The following is a 26,574-nucleotide window of genomic DNA, read 5'->3' as shown; positions in this document are numbered from 1 at the left end:
AACTTGTTGGTTGGTTAGAAAGCTAGCTTCTTCTTTGCTCTTTTGCACTGGGAATTCATAAATATGGCCTTGGTGCTATCATGCTCAGTGATGTCCTTTAAACGAAGTTTCTTCCTTTTGCTCTGTCGGTAAATTACATTTTCTCTTGGATGAATCACATCTCGTCAATAATTTGATCTTGAACATTTCAACAAAGAATTAGGATGTCAAGTCCTAAAATGTTGGCATCTCTTTCTATTTTAAGATGCCTTGTTTCTATTCGGATGTTAAGTCCTAAAATGTTGGCATCTCTTTCTATTTTAAGTTGTCTTGTTTCTCTGAGGTTAGCAATCAACCAAGCTTCCAAATCCTAATTTTTCTCCACCACCTCCAAGTCTTCCAACCTAACATCTAATGTGGAATCACCTAAGACACGGTCATTAAGCAACTAAGACAATCCTTTTGTGTTTCTTGTTTAGGTTAAGAAACATTGATAATTAAATATATCATCGTCTCCAAATGCACCAAAAAACACTGGGAAAACAAAAAAATGGAAATACAAAGAATATAAACACCAAAATAGTTAACTTCATAATTCATATAGAAAACCAAGTAAAAAGGCTACACCACTTAAAGCAACATAGAAGTTGTAATGAACTTTCTTGGACTAAATCAACTACCTAATATCCCCTATAAGGTTCTCATGCATTAAAGAAGACCAAAAGCATAGTAAGGATAAGTTATTAAAAAGTTAAAAAACACCATAAAGTATTTTTTGTTTGAAATACAGTACCTTCCTTAGATTGCTTGAAAAACTTCTTTATACACAATGTTTTGTGTATATCCTTTTGGCTCGTCATCTTCCCTTTTGATTAGAAATTTTAGCCCCTGTCTAGATGTCGTTCTCGAAACAGCAACATATAACTGCCCATGTGTGAAAATTGGTCGTGGTAAATAAACACCAACATGGTTGAAAGTTTGTCCTTGACTCTTGTTTACTGTCATTGCGTAACACACTTTGATGGGGAATTGTTTCCTCTTGAAGACAAATGGCCACTTTGTGTCAGTTGGAGATAGGACAATTCTTGGAATATAGACAGGTTCACCTATGTTTTGTACCTGTAATTATGAATTTGCTTATATGATTGTAAAGTTCCAAATATTTATTGGATCAAGTATTTTCTTACCCGCTATAATTTTTGCTTCAATAACTTTGGATCCCATCCTTGTCACAATCAACCTAGTTCCATTGCAAAGCCCCGTTACTCGATTCAAATTCGCATTAACATTATAGGAACACCAACTTTCAGCTCAATGTTATGGTTTGGTAATCCGTAAAACTGAAAAGTATTCAAAAATTTTTGTAGGAAAGAGAACGCCCCGTTTCAAAGAGACTTTCTCCTCAGAAAACAACAACGTAATAAGATAATAAAAGTTAAAACAGTTATTTATATAACTACTTTTTTTAACATGCTAACCTTCTATAGGACAAAGTGTGTGCGCACTCAAGTAACTCCATAAATCTCCTCGAAGTGATGAAATAATGTATGAGTTGATTTCATCAATCTGTTTCATTCTTAAGGGGCCAAGATGTTTCTTTCCTTGAGGTACTTTACAGAACCGTGATTGTTTGCAAAATTTGGATAAATATTTGAAACAATATCTTTAATTTGAGTCTTCGATTCGGAATAAGAAGATCATCCTCGAATTTGTATCCATGTTGGCTCGATATCGTTCTCCATAGAAATTGTTGGCAACTTTCCGTCTCCCCGGATCTAAAACCCATTTCTTTGAAATCTTCTATAGAGCTAGTTGTTTTACGGATCAACATTGTCACTTTTAATCTCATGTTTTGAGTCGGGATGAAAAACTTTACATTTTCCCCAGATTTTAGACTTGTCAAATAGAATTAAAAATGGCAAAATTAATAATTGTTCAAGGTTACTAAATGAATTATTTGATAAAATTAAGATTGTTTGATATATTCAAAATGGTACCTGTTTATTGAAGCGTCAACAATGTCACCTCTTTTACCCCTTGGAATAACTGGCAAAATATGTCTGAAGTCTCCACTCATTAAAAATGTTTTTCCGCCAAAATATTTGTTATTTTCATCCATTATGTCTTTTAAAGTTCTGTCGACAACTTCGAATCCGTGCCTATAAGTCATTGGAGCTTCATCCCATAAAATAAGATCTGCTTTTTGTATTAGCTTCGCAAGTTCTTCATGTTTTGAGATTTTGCATGTCGACTCTTCAACCGGTAGGAATTTCAATATTGAACCTAGAATGTCTTTGTTAAGCCCACGGTAGGAGTAGTGATGCTATTCCAGAAGAGGCAACTGCAAGAACAATTTTACCTTAAGATCTTAGCTTTGAGATGATAGTTTTGTATAGATACGTCTTTCTGGTTCCTCCACTGCCGTAAACAAAAAATACACCTCCATTCTGTGAATATACTGCTTGGGTGACTAACTGGAATACTTCATGCTGCTCAGTATTAAGAACTTCATGCATTCTAACGTATTCATCACGTAGTCAACGACAATCATAGTCAAGTTCTCCTGCGATCAGTCTATTACCAGTTGGCATCTGGTCTTTCATATTTGGAAATGGGAAGTCATTGACCTTTGCTAAAGTTTTACCTCTTCTGAGCATGATTATTTCAATCTCGCATAGAGTGTAGTTCTTTATTTTTCTCCTCGATAAAATCAATGTCTGATTTCCATTGATTCTTCTATCTTTGAAATAACATGTCATCTCCTAATGCACGTGATGTTTCTCCCATAGTTTTTCAGGAAATGATATCTCTCACATCAACATTAACGTCCACAAAACAGCTCTGCATGATGCTTTAGGACATAACCATCCGCTAGCTTCTTTTTAGTTGCATCATCCCACTCTTTGTCATCATCGAGCAAACCTAGTGCCTGGCAGGTAAATTTAATTGAACAATTAAATATGTATAGTTTAAAATTAAAATTCAGCATATATTAACTTCAGGAGTTATTCAAAATAGACAACAGGAAAAAACAAATCTAAGTGTGTATGTGTTTCCTAAGTTTATTTGTAAAAGTTTTAGGAGAGTCCCTTTTCTTTATTGTCGGATTAAGTATGCTCCTCCAAAAATGCTTCCACCGTCTCAACCAACCTATCCACACTCTTGAGACGAAATCTTGGCACGAAAGTCTCTTAGCAAATGTTTTGTAATTGTTACCCTACTCTCTTAGCAAAGTGCTGCCAGTTTAATTTAAACTTCATGTTTTAACAGTAATCTATATATATTTAAAATTTTCCTTCTAGTTATCTAGCATCTAAAGTAGCTTAAGCTTGGAAATGTGACTTGTAGGACGGGGAAGACATCATGTGCTTTCGGGTTATCGCTAATCAAGCGAGAAGTAACCAAACACTATTTCCTTAGGGAAGACATCATGTGCTTATTATTGCTAATCAAGCAATAAGTAATGAAAAACTATTTCATTTTTCCCTATTAATACACACATTTGTCGGTTCCTTTATAAATAGACTTACATTTGTGACCCGTTCTACTTGAATTTTTTTTGCTTTCCTAAGTTTATTTGTAAAAGTTTTAGGAGAGTCCCTTTTCTTTATTGTCGGATTAAGTATGCTCCTCCAAAAATGCTTCCACCGTCTCAACCAACCTATCCACACTCTTGAGGCGAAATCTTGCACACAAAGTCTCTTAGCAAATGTTTTGTAATTGTTACCCTACTCTCTTAGCAAAGTGCTGCCAGTTTAATTTAAACTTCATGTTTTAATAGTAATCTATATATATTTAAAATTTTCCTTCTAGTTATCTAGCGTCTAACGTAGCTTAAGCTTGGAAATGTGACTTGTAGGGACAGGGAAGACATCATGTGCTTTCGGGTTATAAGCTAATCAAGCAAGGTAAGTAACCAAACACTATTTCCTTAGGGAAGACATCATGTGCTCGGGTTATTGCTAATCAAGCAATAAGTAATAAAAAACTATTTCATTTTTTCCCTATTAATACACACATTTGTCAGTTTCCGCCTATAAATAGACTTACATTTGTGACCCGTTCTACTTGAATTTTTTGCTTGCAAGAAATTGCATTTTACGTTACTAAATTTAGCTAAACATGATTTACCATGTTTTGTTGTCATATCTATTCCTTTTACTTTATTTTACTTTGTTGTCATGACTCCACCGCTAAAAAGAAATGTGTTGTGTCGCCAAAGGAAGCAACGGGATACTTAGTGATGAGTGATGACCTAATGGCGGATGGACTGCCTTTCTCAGTTCAACCTTAACCTCCTGGAGGTTTGGGTTAAAGGTAGGGTAAGTTCTAGAAACCCACAGACATCACCCCACCAATGCAAACACACATAATCCAAAACCTTGCTAAATCTTCTTACAAAAGATCGGACGGGGTAGGCCTTCATCTTGTCGGCAGGGGCCAATCAACAGCTCAAACCGGGTATGGATGAACACTACTAACTTACTTCCACATATGCGTCAGGCCATACTTGCTTTGGTTTCTTCTAATGTATATCATGTTCATTGTGAGTGCATGAATCCCAAGATGCACTGGTGATTGATTTAGAATCCCTCGCTACTTCTCATGCAATTATTTATGCATTATATATGAATGTTGTTCTCTCTATATTGAAATAAGAACTTTATGTATGTAATGTGCAAAACATTCTCTCTAGTACTTTTGAATAGCCCAAAGACCATGGTTTACATGAGACAGAATGGAGGCAACCTCGAGAGTATCGACCGAAATGGCTTTCACTTCCACTTTTTCCTTTACTTTAGGAGGTATTTGACTACATCCAAGTTGCAACCTTCATATGTTCCGGTGAGTCTTTATTTTTCTTCTTTACATTCTTTTTATATATTTCTCATTGTGAAGACGTAAGACTCCTAATTAATTCAGCCTAGATACTAAGTTTATGTATTAGGATATTCATTTGATAATGTGCGGCTTAGACTCCTCAATTAATACCCAGCTATGGGGTTCATCTCTCGTAATGTGGCTTTCAAGTTGAACCACTTAAAAGTCATGCAATTGTGTTGTCTCCCTTTTGAGTATTTAGAAGATGTAAAAGCTTATATTAGTACAATGAGTCCGTAAATGTGGTAAACAGTTAAATTATATTTTGGTAAATAGTAATTCAACAATATAGCATGGTAAAATGACATTTAAATTATATTCATCTAGAAATAACTATGTGTTGACATGGTTATGTTGTTTAACTTCCCAAGATTCAACAATTATAATGATAAACGAAAACAAAATTTCATAAGTTACCTCACACGCTTTTGAAAGTAGGATAAATAGTTCCATTGATCGTTCGGATTTCTTCAAAACTTCTAGGACCTTTGACAATATTAAGCAACATCCATAAAAAAATCTCTCCCCCGATGTAGGGTGAGCATAATAAACACGCCAATCTTTCTTTTACCCTTTCCCCGCCTAGGAGTCCACACTCTGTCATTGACTTGCCAAACCCATTTAGTGGGAAATTCCATATAAGTAAGTTCTCTAGTAGATGGATACATGACATTGACTTTAAACCATTCTCAGAATTTTTTTTTTGAAACTTTCTCGCTTTGATGACTTTTCGGTAAATCATTGTCAACCGTAGTAGACAATTTGTTCTCCTTCAAGATGAAATGGCAACCTCTCTACGCTTTGGGTCTCTGTATTGAATTTCAAAGTTCAATAATCTCCAACATGCTTCAAGCGAAAGATAACGACAATCAAGAAAAACGTCCAACTTCGTCCCACATCTCCCGAATGATTTGCTTCCCGTGTCTACATCTCATTTAACATTCTCAACAATAAAAGCGGTGGCTCTATCTTTGCCCTTGTTAATATATTTGAAAAAGATACTTTATCGACCTTGCCTTATTACAATGCTCAACATTTATGTGTGCTTGAAATTTAACACACAAATTGACATTATGTGGTATTACCCACCCTCTCATCCCGGGGCTTCCTCGATCTTATCAAACACTTTAACCGTGACTTTACGACCGTTGTTTCTTCTCTCATATAAGCGGTGAATTCATTGTGATCAATTGTAGTATCATCGCTGAAAGCCTTCGGATAGTGTTTAGAACATTTATTTTCCAACATACATGGTGAGCTTGGATTTTTATCTCCTTGAGGTCCGTGTATCATAAACTGTGTAATCTGGATATGCAACTTTATCTTCCGGGTCGAAGCTTGGCGATATTAACTTATTTATCCGAAGCAGAGTTTTGGGCTTGGAACCATTATCCAAGAAAAGCAATATATGAGCATGAGGTAATCCTCTTTTCGAAACTCTATTGTGTATATTGCTTGCAAAACAAAGAAAAGACAATAAAAGAATATAAGGTAAGCTTTTCGTATAAGAAAAGATCATTAAATCAAATAGGGCATTAACTACCAAATTATGCTAAAAACATTTTTTTGGAAACTATAAGAAAGTATGGATTTTAGTATAGCATCTATTTTGAGTATGATCTTGCCGCAAAATAAGTCCTAGGCAAAATGGACAACTCTCATATTTCCCAACTTTCAATAGATACACTAAAAGAGCCTTTTACGTTAGGGAAATATCCCTTAACAATCACAGTTGTCCCGCTTTCGGATGCAATCTATGGCAGAAGACATGCTTCGGGACATTATTTTACTGTTCGAAAAGATTAAGGAAAGTATGGATTTTAGTATAGCATCTATTTTGAGTATGATACTACAAAGTAAGTCCTAAGAAAAATGGACAACTCTCATATTTCAAATTTCAATAGATACACTAAAGAGCCTTTTACGTTAGGGAAATATCCTTAACAATCACGGTTGTCTGCTTAGATGCAATCTGACAAAATGCCAATCTTTGCGATGCTTGGGGTTGTGCTTTACCATTTCATTGGTTTTTAGTTGCACCATTTTATTGATTTCTAAATTTTAGTTGGTGTTTACATATTTTTCTTGTCGTTTTCTTTTGCTTGGATTCTTTTGCATATAAAAGTTAATATAGAAATTAGCCATTTGGTGTTATCCTTAGCCACTCATGATGCGGGCATAACACAACAATAGCTTCAATGGGACAAAACCTCATTTTCCTTCACAAATGTAGCTGAAATGTAAATAAATTTTGTTGTGCGGGCGTCTTGTGTCACAATAACAACGTCACGTGTTGGGCGTGGTCATGCCTTTGCATTTATATCTCTAAAACTTCAATACTGATTTTACTATGGTCAGGCATGGTAGTATACTACACTTGGATGGAAACTATAAGTAAAGATTACTTTCAATTGGGGCTATAGTATCTTCTTTGGAGATGTTGGAGAGGTTTTATTTTTGTTTCCCGATTTTTGGGTTTGGTAGGTTCAGGAAATAACAAAATACTAATGTGTTGTTAAAATTATTTTTAAGTGTTTCATATATGTTTATGACTTGGGAGTAATAAATTTGTAAATAATATTAATATATTTGATTATATGTACTATTTATTTCCCTCTATTTTTCCTTTATTGCTTGGTAAAGCACTCATCGAATCACACATCCCCGCAATTATTTTTTTCATTTTTGCCACTAAAATTTGCCTTTACTCAGAATGGGCATTATCGTGTCGACTTCTTAAGTTGGGGATTAGACTTATGCCAGTTCCTAGGTTGTCATGTTGTATCGGCACAAATATTAGATTACGGGCATGATTGAACATCCGAATTTAGATTTAGCTATTGTGATCACGAAGCAATTAGTTACAAAAAGAGCATTTGTAGCAATGGTGCCAAATATATCTAAACATGCTTGGATCATGTCCCATTGCCCATGTGTTTATAATGATTCGAGACTTTTTGAGGTATGTGTAACGTTAATTGTACAATCCTCAATGCTGTCATGAGGTATCGATAAGGTGCCGATGGATGTTACAAAATGGAGAAAGTTGTCTTTCCATGGTGCGCAGTTTGGGAGGAATATCTTCTTCTACACCATCACCATCTACTTGTTCATCTACACCTACCACTACCAATAACATCACTATTACTCTGCGACTTCTGTAAAAAATTTGAGGTGTCTAAGATGTTATTCAACCAACACCAAGTTTTGCTACTACAACAACTACAATCTCATTCAGCCAATGCCATACGTAAGACATGTAGGAGATCTTTGGACTAAAGGCGGTCGCGGCTCGTAATGTTCCAATTGGTGGATGAGGGCCACATGATTGGATCCCACCATAATTGTGTTCTATGTGTGTGTGTGTGGTGTTTGTGTTTGTATCTAATAATGTGGACATTGTGCGGCAGGTACCTGTTAATGCTAAAAAGCAATCAAGGAAAATGTTGTGGTGGCTGTCAATAATTTGTATGATGGCTTCTTTTTAAATTCGCCATGAATGCAAGTTAGGATCAGCGAGAAGAAAATGGAGAAATTCTAAAAGGAAATCTAGAATAGCTTAGAAAGCGGAGGATGCAACATAGGCAATAATCTTGATGGATAAGGTAATTCTAACTAACCCCTTTTCTTTATTTTTCGATTGTTAGAGTATTGTCATCATGGTGGTGGTGGTCAAGGAGACGCTTCTAGTATGAATTCTGTTGTTCTTTATCATTCCATTATCCGATTTGATTTATCCTTTTTTGATTGTTTTTTCATTTATTCCAACTATTAAATATCTGAAATCGTAATAGTATTTACATAAATAAGTTTGAAATCGTAATAGCATTCACATAATGAAGAAAAACCAAATTAACTCTTAAAGGACATGTAAAAACAGAATTATTAAGAAAATTCAAATGTCAACTTATTTTTCTCCATTGTTCATTGAAGAAAAGTCATACATACTGAAAACAATCTAATATCTTCCAACTAAATTGTTGGCGTTATTCAAATAACATATTATTTCACGAATCATGTTGCATCAAACTAAATTGTCGGCATCTATTCCAAATCATTGTTCTCAGATATTGAATGAAAAAGTTTTTCAAAGTAAGTTATTTTGTAATTTAAAAGTTACATCAAATTGTTTAAATAATATTTTGAACACAATACCTTTGATTAAGGAGTTTTCCGATTTTTTTGCTTGGAGAGACCTCATCAGTAGGATTCTTGTTTTATTTTTCTTTTTATTTACTCCATTTTCCTGTATTTTGACATGTACAAATTTAAATATGAAAATATTTGACCAATGGTTGTAAGGGAAGTTAGTTTAAAAGATAAATACACGCCGATGATTTGAATGTCTTATTTGTGTGTAGTTTCTTCTATGTTTTTCCTTATCCATTTTTCTTCCAAGATATTGTTTTACACCTCGAATGTTGGATAGATTTCATGCATCTTGTACTCATTTATCACAACTTTGAAGACGTTATGTCTTTCCAGTGTTTTTCTCTAATTCTTCTTTAATTTCATCCCAACTATTGCCCCGGATTGTAGAAATAAAAATGCATTAATATAAATTTCTAAAAAAATTTACTTGGTATCAATAAAAAATTGTATATATATACTTTCGCCTTTAAACTCATTTTTAATTTTGTCAAATGGTTTAACTATGTCTTACGCTTTATTTCCAAAACAACAAATCTTTGTTTGATTTGTTTCATCTTGCACACAAAGTTTAAGATAGTACCAGTGTATAAAGAGAACATAACTTATCATATTAGTAACATATAAACATAATTTTATTTTAAAATTTCAATTTGTTTACCTCTCGAGATGGTTTATTGTAAGTAGTTTTACAATCCTTGCAAGATGGCTCATCCCCTCGTTTTCCACATGTTTGGATATGATGAGAATTGGCAAGATTTGTAATTCCAACGATTTCCAAAAAGCTTTATAAATTTTGCTTTGCAAGTAAATGACTTATGCTACAAATAAAATGATTTATGTATCGATTATAAAAACATAAAATACTATTTTTTTAAATCTCTTCCGAATCTTTATTTAAGACTAACACAGTTGCATCTATTTCTGCCTAATTGAATTAGGTCGGATATGGTTACCCTGTCTTTACTAAGTAGTTCGAAATTGTAGTACCACGATGGTAACATACCAACCTGTGTTGAATGCATTGACGTAGTCTTCTTTTTTTTTGCATGAATTCTTCAAAATCAACAAATGAAAACTTGTATTGTCTGCGAATTTTTTCCATCTTCCTTTGAAACGGTTACAAGCTGTGTATCTTTTTAAAGGAAATGGTGAAGTTAACCCCACCGGCTCATATTGAAATTTTGCTGCCTTTAACCTCAAAATTTTCAAAACAATAAATTTCTCCTTGTTTAATTATTTTTTTTTCAAGGAGTTTTGGATTTCCTTGTCGATTTTAGCGTGAATTTTATTTTCTGAATGACACGGTTTTAATACAAATATGTTAGATAATACAAGGGAAAAAACATGCTATTAATTGAATATTTATGGATAAAATTTAAGAGAGATAGTAAACTGTTTATGTTAAAAAATGACAATAAATTGCAAACAATAATATATTGAAAACATATCATGACTTGACTCTAATAGTAAAATTAGATCAAATAACTTTTACCTTTTCATCAATCAATATCATCTCAATTCCAAAAACTTTTTCTTTATACCTTGCTATCCACATTCTGCTTACTCGTGTTATTATTTTACAAGATGGTGAGTAAAGGTTAAGCTCGTCCAAAGTCTTGCACTTCCTCGCCATATCATCTAATCTCTATAGCATAAAAAGTGCTTCTACATTAGTCCTTTCATAAAAGGCTATAGCATAAAGGAAATTCACATTATTTAGTCACGTTACACCAATAAATAATCACAGATCCGATTAGATAATATACTCATATTCTTATATACCCCGGCCAAATAACAAAGTGGTGAAACCCAAAATTGAGCATATTAAACAAATATAACATAGCCGAAACAAATATGAAAAATATAAAAAAAAATATATATTATCAGCTACATACCGTGAACACGACCAATATACATCAGATGCTTCCATTCTTAGGCCGTCGTCTTATAAAGTGTAAAAACTTAAACCAAACTTAGTGAAAAATATAAAGCTACCAATGACACACACACACACCAATTAACATTATGTGCATTGTGTGGACAGATATATTTAACGATTCTACATATTTTAATATAATAAACAATAACAACATAAAAAATGTCAGTGGAAAATAGACAGTAGAACCTTACTTGAAAGGTGCTACACAAAACAATAAATATTCTTCAATAATGTTTAACTTCAACCAAAGTTTTCTAGCATAGTAAACACACAAAATTCTTTCACCGGGTGGAGTGATTAAGTAATGGATGCTTGCATTACGGCAGAAGAATATACTAACATGTACATCCATTACCCTTGTATACTTGGAGTGATTAACTTAGAAATAATTAGAACTATTGTGCAAGCATCTTTACATGTACATCAACAAACAATCATATATGCAGATTTGAGATGATCATGTCGAAAGAGTAAACTTGCTTGTACAGAGCTGACCGTTGTACATGCATAATCAATATTGGCTCTTGAGACACATTTGTGTAACAAATCGGGCGTTTCAAAGTGGAAAAAATGAACCTAATATTCAAAGCTAACAATCGATAAACCATAAAGGCATGAACTTATTGTTAATCAACACTATTTGACAATATATGGTGTCTTTGAAATAACTTGTGTATGTGCCTTATGTTGCTTCCCATTAATAGTTTTCTAATCTTATGTTGAATGGAAGCATGAGTTTCATATATAATATAAAGTTAATTGAGTTGTGATTGTAATCGTAGTCAATAAAATCGTGTAATATATATTCATACAATTAATTGCATGAAAATAAATTCTTGACTACTAAATCATAAATCGATTCTGAGGATCAAAAGAACCCATTATCATACCTTTTGCAATATTCTTAGCTAACGTTCGCCTCTTCCATAACTCGATATCTAAACAAAATAAAGGAACCAAAATCAATAATTATGAAATTAATTCATGATGACTTTGCATTTTTCACCGTATCAATCCACCGTCATCCACTTTTACGATTCTAGAATGTAACTAATTGCTTAGACAATCAAATTTTGGAAAAATATAAACAATCATTATAAGATATCACGAACTTAGTGTTGCTAAATAAACTTGTAAAATCTTGCTACTATTTGAAATTCAAGCATTCAATCGGCGAGGATTCTTGTAGGGTACTTTTGAATAGTTCAGAATTTACCTTTGAATTTGTAAGGTAGGCTCCTTTTTTTTTAGTGCTTTATGTTATATAATGCGTTGATGGATTTATATAGGTTTAGTATTAAGTTGATTTATTGAACCCGATTGAGTAGAAAAACAGATAAACATTAATAGTAATAGAGTCCTACTAAAAACAATATTAACATAATAGAGTCCTATTAAAATTGTAAGATTTAGTTAGAGATTTTGTTGCCAATCAACAAAATAATCTCCACTTTTTTGGCGATAAGATTTAGTTAGAGATTCTGTTGAATATAATTTTTTGTGTCCGAAGTCGATAAAGTTGGACATCCGGTGTGATGTGTAGTATTCATACTTCTTGCCGGTTATGCGATAATAAAGTCCTATTAAAATTGTAAGATTTAGTTAGAGATTCAGATAAACATTAATAGTAAGAGTCCTAAAAAACATTAACAATAATAGAGTCTTCTTGTAAGATTTAGTTAGAGATTCTATTAGTTATAATTTTGTTTCGAAGTCCGATAAAGTTGGACATTCAGGTGTGATTTGTGCCAGTATTCATACTTGCTGCCGGTTGTAAGGTTTTAGCCAATAGCATAACAACCTCTCTTGCTTCCTCTCAGCCTCTAGCTTTTTCTTCCTAAAGGCTGCTTTGCTCCATGTACTAATTAAAACACATTGGTTCAAAGAAAACTAGCTCTTTCTTTGCTCTTTTGCTGGGGCTCATAAATATGGCCTTGGTGCTATCATGCTCTGTGATGTCCTTTAAACGAAGTTTCTTCCTTTTGCTCTGTCGGTAAATTACATTTTCTCTTGGATGAATCACATCTCGTCAATAATTTGATCTTGAACATTTCAACAGCAGTGATGGATGTCAAGTCCTAAAATGTTGGCATCTCTTTCTATTTTAAGATGCCTTGTTTCTATTCGGATGTTAAGTCCTAAAATGTTGGCATCTCTTTCTATTTTAAGTTGTCTTGTTTCTCTGAGGTTAGCAATCAACCAAGCTTCCAAATCCTAATTTTTTCTCCACCACCTCCAAGTCTTCCAACCGCAACATCTAATGTGGAATCACCTAAGACACAGTCATTAAGCAACTAAGACAATCCTTTTGTGTTTCTTGTTTAGGTTAAGAAACATTGATAATTAAATATATCATCGTCTCCAACAGGACCAAAAACCACTGGAAAACAAAAAATGGAAATACAAAGAATATAAACACCAAAATAGTTAACTTCATAATTCATATAGAAAACCAAGTAAAAAGGCTACACCACTTAAAGCAACATAGAAGTTGTAATGAACTTTCTTGGACTAAATCAACTACCTAATATCCCCCTATAAGGTTCTCATGCATTAAAGAAGACCAAAAGCATAGTAAGGATAAGTTATTAAAAAGTTAAAAACACCATAAAGTATTTTTGTTTTTGAAATCTGATACCTTCCTTAGATTGCTTGAAAAACTTCTTTATACACAATGTTTTGTGTATATCCTTTTGGCTCGTCATCTTCCCTTTTGATTAGAAATTTTAGCCCCTGTCTAGATGTGGATTCTCGAACAGCAACATATAACCCCCATGTGTGAAAATTGGTGCGTGGTAAATAAACACCAACATGGTTGAAAGTTTGTCCTTGACTCTTGTTTCTTGTCATTCGTAACACACTTTGATGGGGAATTGTTTCCTCTTGAAGACAAATGGCCACTTTGTGTCGGTTGGAGATAGGACAATTCTTGGAATATAAACGAGTTCACCTATGTTTGTACTGTAATTATGAATTTGCTTATATGATTGTAAAGTTCCAAATATTTATTGGATCAATGTATTTTTTCTTACCCGTTATAATTTTGCTTCAATAACTTTGGATCCCATCCTTGTCACAATCAACCTAGTTCCATTGCAAAGCCCGTTACTCGATTCAAATTCGCATTAACATTATAGGAACACCAACTTTCAGCTCAATGTTATGGTTTGGTAATCCGAGAAAACTGAAAAGTATTCAAAAATTTTGTAGGAAAGAAGCGTCTGTTAGATGAGACTTTCCCAGTAAAACAACGAAAGTAATAAGATAATAAAAGTTAAAAACAGTTATTTATATAACTACTTTTTTTAACATGCTAACCTTCTATAGGACAAAGTGTGTTATGCACTCAAGTAACTCAGTAAAATCTCACGGAAGTGATGAAATAATGTATGAGTTGATTTCATCAACTGTTTCATTCTTGGGGGCCAAGATGTTTCTTTCCTTGAGGTACTTTACAGAACCGTGATTGTTTGCAAAATTTGGATAAATATTTGAAACAATATCTTTAATTGAGTCTTCTGATTCAGGAATAAGAAGATCATCTGGAATTTGTATCCATGTTGGCTCGATATCGTTCTCCATAGAAATTGTTGGCAACTTTCCGTCTCCCAGATCTAAAACCCATTTGCTGAAATCTTCTATAGAGCTAGTTGTTTCTGGATCAACATTGTCACTTTTTAATCTCATGTTTTGAGTCAGATGAAAAACTTTACATTTTCCCAGTTTTAGACTTGTCAAATAGAATTAAAATGGCAAAATTAATAATTGTTCAAGGTTACTAAATGAATTATTTGATAAAATTAAGATTGTTTGATATATTCAAAATGGTACCTGTTTATTGAAGCGTCAACAATGTCACCTCTTTTACCCCTTGGAATAACTGGCAAAATATGTCTGAAGTCTCCACTCATTAAAATGTTTTCCATAAAATATTTGTTATTTTCATCCATTATGTCTTTTAAAGTTAAATCGACAACTTGAATCCGTGCCTATAAGTCATTGGAGCTTCATCCCATAAAATAAGATCTGCTTTTTGTATTAGCCGCCAAGTTCTTCATGTTTTGAGATTTTGCATGTCGACTCTTCACTGGTAGGAATTTCAATATTGAACCTAGAATGTCTTTGTTAAGCCCTTTGGTAGGAGTAGTGATGCTATTCGAGAAGAGGCAACTGCAAGAACAATTTTACCTTAAGATCTTAGCTTTGAGATGATAGTTTTGTATAGATCGTCTTTCACGGTTCCTCCACTGCCGTAAACAAAAATACACCTCCATTACGTGAATATCTTGCTTGGGTGACTAAGCTGGAATACTTCATCTTTGCTTTCGGTATTAAGAACTTCATGCATTCTAACGTATTCATCACGTAGTGAACGACAATCATAGTCAAGTTCTCCTGCGATCAGTCTATTACCAGTTGGCATCTGGTCTTTCATATTTGGAAATGGGAAGTCATTGACCTTTGCTAAAGTTTTACCTCTTACGAGGCATGATTATTTCAATCTCGCATAGAGTGTAGTTCTTTATTTTCTCCTCTGATAAAATCAATGTCTGATTTCCATTGATTCTTCTATACTAAAATAACATGTCATCTCCTAATGCCTGGTGATGTTTCTCCCATAGTTTTTCAGGAAATGATATCTCTCACATCAACATTAACGTCACAAACAGCTCGCAATGCTTTAGGACATAACCATCCGCTAGCTTCTTTTAGTGCATCATCCCACTCTTTGTCATCATCGAAAGCAAACCTAGTGCTGGCGGGTAAATTTAATTGAACAATTAAATATGTATAGTTTAAAATTAAAATTCAGCATATATTAACCGGGGAGTTATTCAAAATAGACAACGAGGAAAAACAAATCTAAGTGTGTATGTGTTTCCTAAGTTTATTTGTAAAAGTTTTAGGAGAGTCCCTTTTTTTTATTGTCGGATTAAGTATGCTCCTCCAAAAATGCTTCCACCGTCTCAACCAACCTATCCACACTCTTGGGATCGAAATCTTGGCACGAAAGTCTCTTAGCAAATGTTTTGTAATTGTTACCCTACTCTCTTAGCAAAGTGCTTTGCCAGTTTTAATTTAAACTTCATGTTTTAACATAATCTATATATATTTAAAATTTTCCTTCTAGTTATCTAGCATCTAAAGTAGCTTAAGCTTGGAAATGTGACTTGTAGGGACGGGGAAGACATCATGTGCTTTCGGGTTATAAGCTAATCAAGCGATAAAGTAACCAAACACTATTTCCTTAGGGAAGACATCATGTGCTCGGGTTATTGCTAATCAAGCAATAAGTAATGAAAAACTATTTCATTTTTTCCCTATTAATACACACATTTGTCAGTTTCCGCCTATAAATAGACTTACATTTGTGACCCGTTCTACTTGAATTTTTTTTGCTTTCCTAAGTTTATTTGTAAAAGTTTTAGGAGAGTCCCTTTTCTTTATTGTCGGATTAAGTATGCTCCTCCAAAAATGCTTCCACCGTCTCAACCAACCTATCCACACTCTTGAGACGAAATCTTGGCACGAAAGTCTCTTAGCAAATGTTTTGTAATTGTTACCCTACTCTCTTAGCAAAGTGCTGCCAGTTTAATTTAAACTTCATGTTTTAATAGTAATCTATATATATTTAAAATTTTCCTTCTAGTTATCTAGCGTCTAACGTAGCTTAAGCTTGGAAATGTGACTTGTAGGGACAGGGAAGACATCATGTGCTCGGGTTATCGCTAATCAAGCGATAAAGTAACCAAACACTATTTCCTTAGGGAAGACATCATGTGCTCGGGTTATTGCTAATCAAGCAATAAGTAATAAAAAACTATTTCATTTTTTCCCTATTAATACACACATTTGTCAGTTTCCGCCTATAAATAGACTTACATTTGTGACCCGTTCTACTTGAATTTTTTTTGCTTGCAAGAAATTCTGTTTTCTGTTACTAAATTTAGCTAAACATGATTTACCATGTTTTGTTGTCATATCTATTCCTTTTACTTTATTTTACTTTGTTGTCATGACTCCACCGCTAAAAGAAATGTGTTGTCGCCAAAGGAAGCAACAGGATACTTAGTGATGAGTGATGACCTAATGAGCGGATGGACTGCCTTTCTCAGTTCAACCTTAACCTGCCTGAGGTTTGGGTTAAAGGTAGGGTAAGTTCTAGAAACCCACAGACATCACCCCCACCAATGCAAACACACATAATCCAAAAAACCTTGCTAAATCTTCTTACAAAAGACGGGACCGGGGTAGGCCTTCATCTTGTCAGCAGGGCCAATCAACAGCTCCAAACCGGGGTATGGATGAACACTACTAACTTACTTCCACATATGCGTCAGGCCATACTTGCTTTGGTTTCTTCTACGTATATCATGTTCATTGTGAGTGCATGAATCCCAAGATGCACGCTGGCGGTGATTGATTTAGAATCCTGCTACTTCTCATGCAATTATTTATGCATTATATATGAATGTTGTTCTCTCTATATTGAAATAAGAACTTTATGTATGTAATGTGCAAAACATTCTCTCTAGTACTTTTGAATAGCCTGTAAGACCATGGTTTACATGAGACAGGAATGGAGGCAACCTGGAGAGTATCGACTGAAATGGCTTTCACTTCCACTTTTCCTTACTTTAGGAGGTATTTGACTACATCCAAGTTGCAACCTTCATATGTTCTGGTGAGTCTTTTATTTTTTCTTCTTTACATTCTTTTTATATATTTCTCATTGTGAAGACAGAAGACTCTAATTAATTCAGGCCTAGATACTAAGTTTATGTATTAGGATATTCATTTGATAATGTGCAGTGGCTTAGACTCCTCAATTAATACCCAGCTATGGGGTTCATCTCTGGTAATGTGGCTTTCAAGTCGAACCACTTAAAGCTGATGCAATTGTGTTGTCTCCCTTTTGAGTATTTAGAAGATGTAAAAGCTTATATTAGTACAATGAGCAATCCGATTGTGTGTGTGGTAAACAGTTAAATTATATTTTGGTAAATAGTAATTCAACAATATAGCATGGTAAAAATGACATTTAAATTATATTCATCTAGAAATAACTATGTGTTGACATGGTTATGTTGTTTAACTTCCCAAGATTCAACAATTATAATGATAAACGAAAACAAAATTTCATAAGTTACCTCACACGCTGCTTTGAAAGTAGGATAAATAGTTCCATTGACTGTTCTGATTTCTTCAAAACTTCTAGGACCTTTGACAATATTAAGCAACATCCGTAAGTAAAATCTCTCCCCTGATGTAGGGTGAGCATAATAAACACGGCCAATCTTTCTTTTACCCTTTCCCCGTCTAGGAGTCCACACTCTGTCATTGACTTGCCAAACCCATTTAGTGGGAAATTCCATATAAGTAAGTTCTCTAGTAGATGGATACATGACATTGACTTTAAACCATTCTGTAAAATTTTTTTTTGAAACTTTCTCGCGTTTGATGACTTCTTCTGGTAAATCATTGTCACTGTAGTAGACAATTTGTTCTCCTTCAAGATGAAATGGCAACCTCTCTACGCTTGGGTCTCTGTATTGAATTTCAAAGTTCAATAATCTCCAACATGCTTCAGAAGCAGAAAGATAACGACAATCAAGAAAACGTCCAACTTCGTCCACATCTCGAATGATTTGCTTCCCCGTGTCTACATCTGTTGCGACATTCTCAACAATAAAAGCAGTGGCTCTATCTTTGCCCTTGTTAATATATTTGAAAAGATACTTTATCGACCTTGCCTTATTACAATGCTCAACATTTATGTGTGCTTGAAATTTAACACACAAATTGACATTATGTGGTATTACCCACCTACTGTCCAGTTCCTCAGTCTTATCAAACATTTTAACCGTGACTTTACGACCGTTGTTTCTTCTCATATAAACGGTGAATTCATTGTGATCAATTGTAGTATCACTGCTGAAAGCCTTCGGATAGTGTTTAGAACATTTATTTTCCAACATACATGGTGAGCTTGGATTTTTATCTCCGCAGGGTCCGTGTATCATAAACTGTGTAACTGCTGCATATGCAACTTTATCTTCTGGGTCAGGAAGCTTGGCTGATATTAACTTATTTATCTGAGCAGGAGTTTTGGGCTTGGAACCATTATCCAAGAAAAGCAATATATGAGCATGAGGTAATCCTCTTTTTCTCAAACTCTATTGTGTATATTGCTGCAAAAACAAAGAAAAGACAATAAAAGAATATAAGGTAAGCTTTTCGTATAAGAAAAGATCATTAAATCAAATAGGGCATTAACTACCAAATTATGCTAAAAAACATTTTTTTTGGAAACTATAAGAAAGTATGGATTTTAGTATAGCATCTATTTTGAGTATGATGATCTTTGCAAAGTAAGTCCTAGGCAAAATGGACAACTCTCATATTTCACTTTTCAATAGATACACTAAAGAGCCTTTACGTTAGGGAAATATCCCTTAACAATCACAGTTGTCCTGCTCAGATGCAATCTATGGCAGAAGACATGCTTTCAGGACATTATTTTACTGTTCCAGAAAGATTAAGGAAAGTATGGATTTTAGTATAGCATCTATTTTGAGTATGATACTACAAAGTAAGTCCTAAGAAAAATGGACAACTCTCATATTTCAGCTTTCAATAGATACACTAAAGAGCCTTTACGTTAGGGAAATATCCCTTAACAATCACAGTTGTCCTGCTTAGATGCAATCTATGGCGAGAAGACATGCTTTCGAGGACATTATTTTCTTGTTCGGAAAAGATTGAAAGTCGCTTCGTCAATTCAATCCGAATTGAGGGGTTCAAATAACATAACTTGGCCATGTTAAAGTTAAAAGATTAAAATCTTTATCTCAAGTATAATGTACAATTCAAATTTTCAGCTATAACTACTTCTTATTTTATTTTTATTTAATTGTTCTGAGGATTTGGCTTTGCCTTTATTCAGTTCTTGGTAATGAGAAAGCAAGCAATCAAATTTTCAATATCTCCGGAGATAAATATGTCACGTTTGATGGGTTAGCAAAGTGTGCTAAGGTAATTATAGCAGAGAATATAAAAGAACTCAACAAATGTTGTTCATTTGTTCAGGTTGAAGATTTTTTCTTTTTCCTTATTTGATTCCACTTTGTTCACTATAATCCTAAGGAATTTGATTTTGGTAAAAATAAGGCATTCCCATTTAAAGTGACCAGGTAAATACAAACTAAATCCACTATAACATTTCCTAAATTATGGCAACAAACATTGCAAAGAACATGTGCAACAGGTAAAAAGTAAAAAAGAAATAAAGAAAACATTGTACTGTTTTGTGTTTGGTTGGTGTGTGTGTGTGTGTGGCGCTACATGAATGCTAAGTCCATGGTTATTTATGTTGTTTTCTATGCTAAGTCGGGATAGTGCAGGAGCTTGACTAAATGTGTTTGAGTTAGGACATATTTATTGTTTAACTTTTCAAAAGTAGGGTCATTGACATTTAAAACTTACGTGAAAACATTTAAATATAAAGACTGACCTGCCCAAGCTTTACCAAAATGTTTACGCCATTTACCGTCGAGTCATTAACTCGTGTAGTTTTATTTCAAATACCCGAGCAACAATATCAGGGGCATCTTCAGGTTTTAGTCCCTTAGAAACCTTGTCCAATGCTATTTAAATTTCAGACCACTTGGGGTTGCAAGTAAATGTGGTGAAAATGTCAGGAGTTCCAGCCCATCTGGAAATGGCTATGGCATCCTGATAATTTTGTACCATATATCTTGGACCACCTGTAAAAGACGATGGTAAAACTAATCATTTATCATTATAAATTAATTTTTAAAACTTGTAAGTGAGTTTTAGGGATTTCAATAGACTTAATTACCTGTAAAAGATGATGGTAAAACTAATCGCCTACCAACAGATGCAGGTTTAGAGTCCCCAGAAACAACAGCATCAACCAAACCTTGGTACAATTCTGCACGTATAGTATGTTGGTTATTTCTAACCCATGAAAGCCTCATCTCCTCAACAGCAGTGTATGCATCTACCCAAAACTGTAACTTCAATCGTTTACTTTTGAATATTGTTAGCCCTTCATTTCCTCTCATTTGCATTCTAAATGCATAGTACTCTCTCATGGTAACATGTTGTCTTTTACCCACTTTACTACCATTTCTGTACTTGGTTTCAGGCACATATCCATCTGCTCCGTCAGGAAATAAGAGAGGGTATTGCATTGACATAAAACTTGGAAAAGTTTCATCAATTCTCTTTAAGCCGTATCCTTTTTTGTCAACAATAATGTCACGGTGACCTTGAGATTCATCTCCATTACCAACAATGAGAGCAGCTACCTCATTAGAAGTTGGTAAGTTGTAGAGCCTTCCATCAGTTACTCTTCTGCTAATGAGTCTTATACTAACATCAGCGGTTTCAGATTCTTCAAAACGATCTCTCGCCATTCTGTAAGTCTCAGCTATTCTGTTGTTTTCATTTAACATGCTAATGAGTCCTACTATAATGTTTGGATCCAACGGTTTCTTCTTTTCAATCTTCTTACTAAAAGAGTTCAATCTGTTTTGCACTTCGTTGCCTGTATCATATATGTATAACTGCCTAAATTTAGGAGTCTGGCCTGACACAAAGGGAAAAAACCAAATTAACTCGTAAAGAACATGTAAAAACAAAATAATTACGAAAATTCAAATGGCTAATTATTTGCTCCATTTTTCATTGAAGAAAATCATATCTACGTAAAAAATGTAATATCCTAGCCAATAAAAAAAAAATCTAATATCCTAATATCTAAGAATCTAATATTTTGAAATATTTTCAAGAGGGTATTATAGTTCATTGGCTGTATCATATATGTATAATTGCCCAAATTTAGGAGGTGTACCTGGAATTGGTAGCAAGGAACCAATTTTGTGGTGATTTTGTCCGCTGATCTTAAAAACATATGGTCCCTTACCATTGTTTATTTTTTTATCAACCACTCCCCCAGTTGATGTGAAAGCAAACATCGAGTTATACGCACTCATGTTTTCTCTGTAATTTGTAGACATTGAACCACCTTCAGAATCTAGTAGCTGGTTTAGGAATTGAGGTGCATCAGCTAAAAGAGGAAGCTGAACTTTTCCATGGAGGCAGCATATTCCAAACTTTGGTTTCTTGGTCTGCTTTGTTCTACCAACCCTTTCTTCATACCAAAGTATTGCTCCACAAAACGAACACATAGACTTTGGCTCTCCAAACGAACACAAACATATAAATTTCTTTAGGAATTTTTATCATAATACAAAATTAAAATATATGGAAAATCTTACTTTTATGTTCAGTTTCATTTGATATGTCTTCTTCATCACCATCTGATTCACTACTCATCATTTGTGAATAATAATCTTCGTCTAATGATACAGACTCATTAAACTCAGCAACAACGGATTTTTTCCTCCTCTTATTCAGGTCAGCTCTTTTTTGTTTGGAAATTGTTTTCATTAATTCATTTCTTTCCTGATTTTGCATACACTCAACACCAAGAGGCCTTTTCCTTTTTTCCGCTAAATAACTCATTCAATTAGATCGATTAAGTTTACATTCTACTTTGCTTAAAACTGGATAAGTGCCTGCAAAATCAATCAATTAGTGTTTTTCTACCGCAATATTTGTGCTAGTGTACAACATAACTCAACAAAGAGGAGAGGGTATATGAACTGATATCATGAGGTATTGGGTACCATGACAACTTCACAACCACAGAGAAAAGTCTACTTGAAAGAGTGGAGGTGTAGGTCCTTTTAACCACAACCACAGAGAACAGAATATACCTCATAAAACGCAAAAGATTTGGTATCTTTAGATAGCATAATAATTATTATAAAATCATTCCATTTCCAATTCAGTTGATTTAAACTTAAAACTTTCATACCGGAAAACTAAATAAAAATAAAATAAAACAATCTAATAGTTTATACTGAAAAAATAGCAAGCACTGTCTTTCTGACATTTACTTTCATAATATATTATTAGTTGTGATTATTATTGTTATTATCAGTGTGTGTGCTTATCCAGCACTTCAAGGTTTTTCGCAGACTCAAAAGGCAACAACATGTTAAATTCTAGGCATGTTTGTGCTTGAAATACCTTACTGCTGCATACCTTTCCCCACAGAGTGAATATAGGTATTAAGATTGAACAATACCTATTTTTTCCTTTGATTTTATTCTTGTCCTTCTTGCTACTCTAAGTTTTGCTCTATTTTTTGATGCTCTACCACTGGTTGAAGCACACTTTGGTGTTCCTTTTGATACCATTGAAGCTATACAATTGAGAGTTTTTAGAAAGTTGAGTTTGATATAAGAAGTTGAGTTTTTGGTTTAGTAGGTTTTAGGAATTCAAAATCTAACTTCAATTTTGCTAGGTTTGGACAGTTTTAAGAAATAAGAAGTGGAGTTTTTGGTTTATTAGGTTTTAGGAATTTTGTTTTATTAGGATTCGTAGAGTTTTAAAAAAATAAGAAGTTAAGTTTGTACGTGTGTTTTGGAACCTGTAATAATTGATATAAACATGCAATGTCATATAGTCGTTACTGATTGATTCTTTTAAGAAATAAGAAGTGGAGTTTTTGGTTTATTAGGTTTTAGGAATTTTGTTTTATTAGGATTCGTAGAGTTTTAAAAAATAAGAAGTTAAGTTTGTACGTGTGTTTTGGAACCTGTAATAATTGATATAAACATGCAATGTCATATAGTCGTTACTGATTGATTCAATTGAATACTATTCTGTTATTTGGACATGCGTAGCTAATTAGCTCTAATCAAATAGGAAAGAAGGAGCTATTTTGATGAACCCCAAAGGGTGAATTTGGCATGTGAGCGAACCTTGCTTCAAGATATTGATGATGCAAAGGTAATGGAGGTTATCCTTGAACTTAATGTATGTATTGTGGAATTTGAGAACGGAAAAAAAGTGTTGAATTTATGCACATTATACATTTCCTATGAACTATATTTGGACTTTTTCGCATAAAAAAACATAGATAACTGGACTTGCTATGCTGAAAGATCTGCTTTGTTCTGCTTCTGCCTACCAACAAACTATTGTGTGATGTTCATACTAATTATCTTAACATTAAGATACTGAAAACGTGTTAGTATGAATAGCGGCATAGGTTGATTTGTCCTGCATCCATCAGTTGATATTTGTTCCTTTTGACCCACCTTTCCCTGGAGTGTCGTAGTTGGTCTTGCGTGTTTTTATTCATCTAGTCGCGTGAAGATCCAATTGGTCTGTAGATTCTACAATACCTTGTGACAGATATGATGCGCAACCACTCTGCGTTTTGGTTAAATAGATGTGACAATTTACTATAACCAAATACCTGTAATTTGCTACTCTGCGTTTTGAAATGTTAGTTTAACTTATCACCATGATTACCTTTTAAGTCTTATTGAGGTATGGGGTCATAAGGTGATGTTCCGTTCGGGATGATGATGATGAGGCGTAAATAGGCGTATGAGATCCGGTATTGGACTATTTCTAGGTTGCACATACCACAATAATTTATTGTAGGAACGAATGTTTGAGATCACCGAGTATTATGTGTATTATTGTTTTCTCTTAGAAATCAAAAACTTCGATAACTCATGGGTTCTCGTTACATCAACATCCCATATAATTTGGGTGGTCCGGTTGACATCATTCCTTTAAATTTATCACTTCGTCTTCAAGATTAGAAATTATCAATTTTTTGGAGCATATAAGCTTCCTTAAATGAAAGGGACATTGATTTAGACTTTCTGTTAAGGTCCTTTTGGTGCATAAAAATTCATTGGGGTACTCTATGATTTTGAATCAAGGTTAAAACCTTATGGGCCTTGTTGTGTGAAATTGAGGTTATGGCCTTGTATGTTGAGATCTAGGCCTCGGGGAACATTCTTTGAGTACAAAACCGTGAGACTCTCCATATCCCGCCTTGATGCTTTCTTTTTATCTTTTTATGCACTTGCTTGTTTGATTTGTCCAATAGTCGGACATTTTTTTTTACCTCAGATGCGAGATAGCTCTATTTGTTTCTTCCAATGATGCCATACACCCGGGTTGGCTTCGACATTTCTCAAGAGTGTAAGTCGGGGAACATCAAAAGATGAGAGCCAACCTTGCCAAGGTATGTGTTTTGTGGGAGTGCTTGATCTTTCATGTTAATTGGTGGGATTTCTGCTTTCCCATTGTACGAACAACTCCACTTTGTACATGGAAAAGCTTGAACCAACAAAGTCGTTGGCATTCACATTTTATTATTAATTTGGAAGTGTATTTTGTGCTCTTTCAGTATAAGCCGGTTCGATGGGATGGCTTTAATTTAGACCAAACTTTACTTGATTAGATATGTTCTCAAATTTTTTCAAGATTACTCGGGGCTCCTACTAACCACGAAGTCGAAACACTGTCTGAGGAGCCATGGGACCCTTGAGACATTCATCTCTGTCTGTCTCCCCCACACATTCTTTTACAGCTTGTTTTTGTTAATTTCTCAACTCTCTTCTCTGGCGAGTCCACCTACTTTCAATGGAGCAAGACATAGGTGGACTTCATGTAAATAGGCAAAGATCCCGGTATTGATATATTTAAATAAGGTAGTATCGGGTTGTTGGTTCTATTTGTGAAGTGCTTTAGCCGAGGCAACTTTTTCCTCAAGACTACAATTAGCTTCCATCTCCAATATAAACCTTCCAATTACTTAATATATCGGTCCATATTTGTATGTTTTCGTCTTCTACAAAATACATTGACTCGATTCTTAACCTCTATCCAAACTTTGGCGGGAACCTTCTTAACACCTCTCGCTTCATTATTAATCTCCTTACTCTGGCGACCTCACCCCGTTATTTGTCAATGCAAGGATGTTGCCGAAGTAACACATGAGATGCTGAATCGGACGGATCCAGGTTCCATACACTATCTGGCGCGACGCTTTGCAACCTCTACATCCCTGGGGTTTCGACATGCCGCAAGCGAGTTTTAAACACCACAATGTCGGGGATCAAATAACATTTGACTCATAAAGTTCTCAACTTCCTTCGGACTCCCAAAGACGGGCAAGCATGTCAACCACAACAACAACGGTGTTCCCTTGTAGGTCTAATCCCATAGTCGGACTCCATGATTTTGTAGTAATTGCACCCTTCCTCTACCAATCCAACATGGTCAAGCGAGAGAGAACCCCAACAAAGGTGACATTGTTTGGCTTGATACCTGCACTTCTCATTGTTTCAAAAAGTTTGAGAGCTTCCCCATCCCCGAATCGAGCTAGATACCCCACAATCAAAGTACTCCAAGAGACGACGTCGGGATGAGTCATTGATTCAAAATATTTGCAAGCATCCGCTAACCGAAGTGTCGATCAAATCCGCTTTTAATCCATTGCCGGTGTTATATGATCAATCTTATATTCAGAAGTATGCATTAGTTTTAGGAATCGCCAAGTGTCATTGGGCTGGTTGTGGCCTTGACATCTTTGTTAGAATTGCATTCCAAGAAACTGAATCAGTTGCTAGTCATCTCGTCAAAGATATTGAATGCAAACAAAGAGATCCAAACAGTTTGTGTACATGGTAATGAGAGTGTTGCATACTGATGACATC

The 26,574-nt window shown here is 34.4% G+C and overlaps 1 protein-coding gene across 1 annotated transcript; it reads right to left on the bottom strand.

The window, feature by feature from the left end:
- Window positions 1-14,317: 14,317 nt before the first annotated feature.
- Window positions 14,318-22,429, bottom strand: LOC147522345 (uncharacterized). Its single transcript, XM_086567545.1, has 7 exons — window positions 22,258-22,429; window positions 21,831-22,130; window positions 20,814-21,566; window positions 20,540-20,598; window positions 18,103-19,128; window positions 14,783-14,940; window positions 14,318-14,681 (listed from the first exon to the last, which is right to left on the bottom strand). The coding sequence occupies exons 1-7, from the start codon at window positions 22,427-22,429 to the stop codon at window positions 14,318-14,320; spliced, it is 2,832 nt and encodes a 943-aa protein (XP_086423671.1).
- Between the last annotated feature and the right edge of the window lie 4,145 nt (window positions 22,430-26,574).

Source organism: Coptis chinensis, chromosome 1 (assembly GCF_015680905.1).
Source record: "Coptis chinensis isolate HL-2020 chromosome 1, ASM1568090v1, whole genome shotgun sequence".
In the NCBI taxonomy this organism is placed as follows: Eukaryota; Viridiplantae; Streptophyta; class Magnoliopsida; order Ranunculales; family Ranunculaceae; genus Coptis; species Coptis chinensis.
The sequence above is the reverse complement of the archived record's forward strand: the minus strand, read 5'-3'. Positions and strand labels throughout refer to the sequence as shown.